General features: G+C 52.7%; 1 protein-coding gene across 27 annotated transcripts in view; it reads right to left on the bottom strand.

The window, feature by feature from the left end:
• Window positions 1-6,322, bottom strand: part of JADE2 (jade family PHD finger 2) — a 143,961-nt gene that overhangs the window by 34,490 nt on the left and 103,149 nt on the right. For 24 of the 27 annotated variants that reach the window (XM_081502857.1, XM_081502852.1, XM_081502870.1 and 21 more), the window contains 2 exons: window positions 5,935-5,992; window positions 3,851-3,939 (listed from right to left, as the gene is read on the bottom strand). In XM_081502857.1, the coding sequence (XP_081358983.1) occupies window positions 3,851-3,939; window positions 5,935-5,992 (147 nt within the window). Of the gene's footprint in view, window positions 1-3,850; window positions 3,940-4,016; window positions 5,993-6,322 lie in introns of all 27 variants that reach the window. The other 3 variants (XM_081502877.1, XM_081502880.1, XM_081502878.1) reach the window with 1 other exon arrangement.

Below are 6,322 nucleotides of genomic sequence, written 5' to 3'. Positions count from 1 at the left end.
GCTTCCAGCAGGAGGGCTTTGAAAAACTACAGGTGCCTGGGGCTGTACTCCAAAGTATTCAAGTTAGAATTCTTGAGAACGGTATGGGATCAGGGTCTGATATTGGTATTTTAAAAAATAATTCCTGGTCTGTGATCTCCATTAGGCTCTCAGAGGTATGACCCACAAAGTTATGTTCATGCTATTTAGTGAGACAGGCCAGGCCAGAAACCCAAGGCCTCAGCACGGTTTATAATACCAGCTCTCCCGGGCTAGGATAATCCCTTCCTCTCCTTTAGGACGGGCCTGGCCAACTTCAGCACCAAGGGACAGAGCTCAGCTTTGCTGGGATCCCACTGGCAGGCAGATTAGAGGAAGGCAGCAGCCTGTGTTCCTGGGGTTAGCCCCACCTTTTGCCTCCACTGCCAAATGGATCCTGGGGCCAACTTCAGACTAAGTGTACTGCCACCAAAAATCCTAAACCAGCCTCCCAGGAATCCCAGGGTCTGTTCTTTCAGCCCCAAGTACCGAGGCTTGCAGTCCCCTCTCAATCAGGCTGAAGGAAGCCACCCACTGGTTTAGGGCCAGAATGAGAAGCTGGGCCTCAAGGCCTCGGCCCTGTCCAGGGTCCTGACTCCTGGTTGGAGCATTCTGTTCCAGCCTGGGGCATCTCCCCCTGGTGTGTAGGGCGCCCCTTGATTTGCACCCTCAGAGTGAACATATCATCTCAGAGGCAGTCCTGCCAGTCTTGTCTAAACCCATTCCCTGCCCTTTCCATAACTGGTGGCTTCTCTATGCGCCAGTGCTGCTGTCATGGTAAATACTCCTGATGCTCAAATCCCTATTCATCACTGTCCATCTTCAAAGATGAAGGGACGAAGAGAACTCCGAGTCCCGTGGCACTGCATGCAGCCACTAGGAAGGGACTCCTGCACCACAAACATCAACTTGCATGTATTGAAGCTGGGAATTTGGGCCAGACTGGGAGCAGACCGTGTGAACAGCCTGAAAACCACCCCACAGGCTTCTTACTCTGGGGACTGAGCGGGAGGGACTCCAGAAGACCTTTCACCAGGGTGTTGGAAGCCCTCAACCCCCAGCACCAGCAGATTAGGAAGGCCTTTCTCTCCAGCCTGTGCATAGAAAGAGAAGGGACAGCCCAATGAAGAGATTTAGTGTGAACATTATCTGCCGCCAAATCCTCACTTTCATCTCCGCCTTCTCATGAGCCAAATCATTTGGAAGCTTTCATCGATGGTTTCCTCTCTGCCCCACGAAAACTTGGAACTTGGAATTTATGCCGGCTTATGGCTCAGTCTCCTCGCTTAGGGGACGAGGGAAACCTCACAGGCTGCTCTCCCGCCTGCTATGGGAGGAAAAGCTTGTCCTTGGCGACAGTTCAAGACAGGGAAGACTTCCTCAGCCCTCCAAAAGCCTAGGACTTGGCGTCAGAGGCCCCCCCCTCCCCCCACAGAGGCTCCTGGGCTTGAACCCAGGGCTGTGCACAGCCAGTCCCCATTCAGCACCCGTGCAATGGTTCGATTCTATTTTTAGGTGGAGAAAGGTTCAAAGGCCCTGCACAGGAAAATCCAAGAGGGAGGGGAATTCTCAGCACCATGCAAATCACACTTTCCCCTCAGCCTCTGCTTGACATCTGTTTCCCCCTAGCCAGCCGGCCTATCCTGGGTATTGATAGCAGCCCGGTCCCCAGGATCTCCGCCCAGAGCAGAGGCCCCTCCTCCTCCTGCTGCTTAATGTGAGAGCTAGGGGAAGGAACTAAGTCAGCCCCAGGGGCTCCCCAGAACTTCCCCTCCATTCTCCAATCTGAATAGCCCATGAAGGCAATGAGGAGGTGAGATTCTCAGAGGCAGGTTCCTCAGCTTCAAAACAGCAGGATGACTACTGCCTTGCCGGACCAGGGAGACACAAAAGCTGGCTAGGGTTTTACTAATCCAGCCCAAGTAGTAACTGGGAGCCCTTGCAGCTCTCAAGATGAGGGTGGGGGTAGAGGGGTGGTCCCAGGGACTCCCAGGGCCCTAGCACACTCTGCCTCCTACTTCCCAATGCACAAGAACACAGCCTGTCCACCCATTGAGCAGTGCTACTGTTAGTCGCTCAGATGTGTCTGACTCCTTGCGACCCCATGCACTGAAGCCCCCCCAGGCTCCTCTGTCCATGGAATTCCCCAGGCAAGAATACTGGAGTGGGTTGCCATTTCCCTCTCCAGGGGATCTTCCCGACCCAGGGATGGAACCCTATTAAAAGCCTCAAGAACAACATCCTCCCATGCCCACCTCACTCCCAGCTTTAATTCCAGTCCTTACTGCATTCCTGGAGATATCTCCTTCCCTCTCCACCCCTCCACTGTAGAGCCAAGGGAGGACAGTTGGTTCGGGGATGGGAACTGGAGGCTTCAGAACTCGAAACAGTGTCCCCACCTCCAATCCCCACAAGAGATGAGTCCCAGGGTAGGCCAGCTCCGTGGGGAGTCCTTTTTCAAATGCAAGGTTCTATGGAAGACACCCCTAGGGACTGGCTAAGGACAGCAGCTCCTGGATCACCACTGCTGCAAGGAGGAGAAAAGAGGTTGCCAGGCTCAGAACAAAGATATCCTCCTTCAGTCCAGGCCAGGGCCAAGTGCTTTGCCCTAGAACTCTGAGCCTTCCCACACTGGTGCTGTTGGCCCCAAGAACTTCACATCTTAACTATATATATAAACTTAGGATCCTCAGTTTCCCTACTGTAACAGGAGGGTTAAAAAAAGTAAAGTGTCCAGCACATGTGTGCGTGCTAAGTCGCTCAGTCGTGTCCGACTCTTTGTGACCCTAGGGACTGTAGCCCGCCAGGCTCCTCTGTTCATGGAATTCTCCAGGCCAAGAATACTGGAGTGGGTTGCCATGCCCTCCTCCAGGGGATCTTCCTGACCATGGGATCGAACCCGTGTCTCATACACTCCTGCATTACAGGTAGATTCTTTACCGCTGAGCCACCGGGAAAGCCCTATGGGCTGCAGAACAATGTCTCTCTTAAAGGTCAGACTCAAAACTATCCCACTGGGGACTCAAGGCTCTTGCAGCCTCATCTGTTCCAAAGGTCTCTTCTGTGCCCACTGTAATGCATTAAAGACCTAAGAGGGAGCAATGAGGCTCTAGGATGTTATTTTCAGGGGCTACAGGAGGCAGGGCCCCATGTCCATTTGTCTACCCACTTCCAAAACTCTCTACAGCTCCATATGTCATAAGCATCTCTACCTGTCCCAAAAGACAGGGTCAAAGCGGGGAAGGAGTAAAGTGCAGATGCACGTGAAATGGGCATAGTAAGGAGTAGATGACCTAACTAGATGACTCTGAAGACTCCATCCTTCATCCCTACATCAGCGAATCCTGTCACTCTTGGCTCAGCCTCCAAAATGTCCCATATCCTACTGCTCCTTACTCCACTGCAATCACCCAGCTCTAAGGCCACCATAATTTCTCTCCTGGACAACTGCTAAAGAAGCCTCCCTGCTCCCACTCTTGCCCATCACATTCCCTCCCCCTCACAGCAGTCAGTGGGACCTTTCATTAAAACATCAGACTATGTCATTACCCTGCTTAGAATCCTTGAAAGGCTCCTCCCCTCACTCAGATCAATAGGAACATCTTTATAACAACCTATAAGGTTATGAGAACTGGCACTCCCACCCTTTCCTCTCAGTCACTTCACTCAGTCACACTGGTCTTGTTTTGCAATGACTGCGTCCTCTACCAGAAATCCTCTCTCCCCATACACCTGCACCTCCCCTGCACAGTCCTCCCTCTCCACAGGTCTCTGTTCCTGTCACCTTTCCACTTCTGTTTCATCCTTCTCCAGGATACTTGTCATTACTCACCTCGGAGGGTTTCTTTTCGTTCTGCCGGGGCCAGCACGATTTGGTGCTGCTGGGCAGTTTGGAGCATCTTGATGCAGATGTAGCGTGACCTGCATAGAGAGCACAGCTGATGAGGGACCCCTGGAAGGCCAGGAACACCACCCACCCATGTCCAAGGAAAGGAAACCTGTCAGGCAAGCTCTGGCTTGAATGTTCAGGAGGTGGAGACCTCTGTGAGCATCTGGTGGACTGTCCCTGCTCTGGGCCTCTCCAACGATGAATGACGCCTCCTCCACTCACCAACCAGAAGAGACTCGAGAGGTGAAAGGCAGTTGGACAAGGACTCAGTATTAGCTTTCTGTGTGACCCAAGAGGGTTGCTCTAAAGTAGACCCATAGACTAAGCTTGAGCCCTGGCTCAGCCACTTATTAGCTCCTCATGATGGGCAAATGACTTAGTCTGAGCCTCAGCTTGCTTTTGGATAAAATAGGAGCAGAGAATAACTATCTTCAAAGAGTTTTTGTGAGAATCAAATGATACCATGCCTGTAAAGTCTTAGTACAGTCCCTTGCACACGGCACTGCTCTGATAAACACTACCCATTATCACTCGGGTTCTAAAGGCCCTGTGGGACTACACTAAGGGTGGCCTCCACTCCTATGGGTCAAAGGAGCACAGCCTAGATGGGCAGTGGGGGGACTGGTGAGAAGGGAGTATGCCATAGCCCAGCCCAACTCCAATGCAGATATGGGGCTCAGCTGCCAGGTGCTCTCCCTTGCAGGTGCCTGGGGCTTCAAGGGTTCCTTTGCCTGAAATAAAGTTAGAAGCAGAGGACACTAAAACAGGCCACAGGTAGCGTGACTGCACTCACAGAAGGCCAAATGCTGTGATCTACTGCCATGGGGAGGAAGAGCCAGCCAGGTCAGACTCCAGAGCCAAGCTGGACTCCAGAGCCAAGCTGGAGTCTGAGCAAACAGACCCCAAAGGACAGTGAAGGAAACCCGGAGGGAGAGCGAAGGAGAGGACTGGCTTCTCATTCTAGTGCGTGTGTTCCTGGGTGCCCATGTTCCTGAACCCTCAGGTTCCTGGTGGTTAGAGAACTCCAGGGACTCTAAGGGGCCTTGAGGCTCTCCCCAATCCCCGCTGCTCACCATACATGTAAACAAGCTAAGGTCTACAGCTTCAGGGCTCCAGGCCCGGCCTCCATGGCAGTGCAGCCTCTTTCTCAGCCTGGGCTTTCACCTGAGGGCACCACTAGGTGCAAATCTTCCTGGCAGAGCCTCTCTCCTACACAGGGCAGAATGGAACTCTTTACTCTGGCTCATGCAGGCCCAGGTTCCTGGGGCATCTGAGAAGAGGGGCCTTCTGGTACCAGGGACAAGGCCTCACCTAACACAAACTTTTTTGCGTCCACATTTCAGAAGAGGCTCCCTAAGCCCCATTTTCTGTGTAAGAGTGTCCCCCTCTATCCAGCTGACACACTCAGCCCCCACACAAGTCTATCTCTGAGATTCTACCGCCAAGATCCCATGAAGGTCGGCCTCCTTCATTAATTTCTTCAGCAAACATTTACTGATCACCTATTATGTGCCCCATCTAGCTGGATATGGCAGTCAGCCGTATCATGACCAAGTCATAACCTCTCTTACCAAGGGGCTTACTTTGATAAGGAAATGGCACTTGGTTAGGAAATAACACTGATCAGGCAATTATAATGAAGAGTAACAGGGTTTTTTGCCTGTTGTATGGACACTTCCACAGGGTCCTGACTCAACAGCAGGGCCAGAGAGAGTGAGGTGTGTTCCTAGCAGCCTGGAACAGCACAGGCAAAGAAAGGCCCAGAGGGGAGTTGATCTGTTCCAACCAGCGCAAAACACATGGGGTTGAGAGCTATAGGGTAAAGGGGAGCAGGGTTGAGGAGGACAGCAAGGCCCTGAAGGCCATGGTGGTGTGGGGACTCTCAAAGGAGCAGAGGGACCCGGTCTGCTTTATGCTTTCATCAACATGGAGACGCTGGAGCAATGTCCCAGCTCCCTGTCTGGGCCTGTGGTCCTGATAATTATTCAAACACTTTCCCTGCAGGAGCCCCACATGGAAGGCCTTACTGTCGGTGGTGTCAGAGTTGTCGCTGCTGATGGAGTACTTTCGCCTCTTCTCTTCCATCTGCAATGAAAGTAGGCCCCATTATACTCACAGTGGCTCGGGAAATCCTCAACCTCTCAGAAAACTGCCCGTCAATCTACCTCCCCACATTCGCCCAGCTGCAGAGGAAGAATGAGAACAAGGCAATGCCCTAGCCTTCTCCTCAGGCAGTCTCCCCCTTCTCTCACCCACCTACATGGGCCCTGGGGCTGGGGGAGGGGGCAGCATCGCTCATCTCCTGAGCCGAGAGCCTCACACAATAGAGAATCTAGTAAAGGTGACAATGAGGGAGGACAAGGAGAGTCAGTAGCCCCAGAATGAACAGTGACTTGGACCTGCCTCACCCCAGCT

Source organism: Giraffa tippelskirchi, chromosome 6 (assembly GCF_054371585.1).
Source record: "Giraffa tippelskirchi isolate mGirTip1 chromosome 6, T2T-mGirTip1v1.2.pri, whole genome shotgun sequence".
NCBI lineage: Eukaryota > Metazoa > Chordata > Mammalia > Artiodactyla > Giraffidae > Giraffa > Giraffa tippelskirchi.
This window is presented reverse-complemented; position numbering and strand designations above follow the sequence as displayed.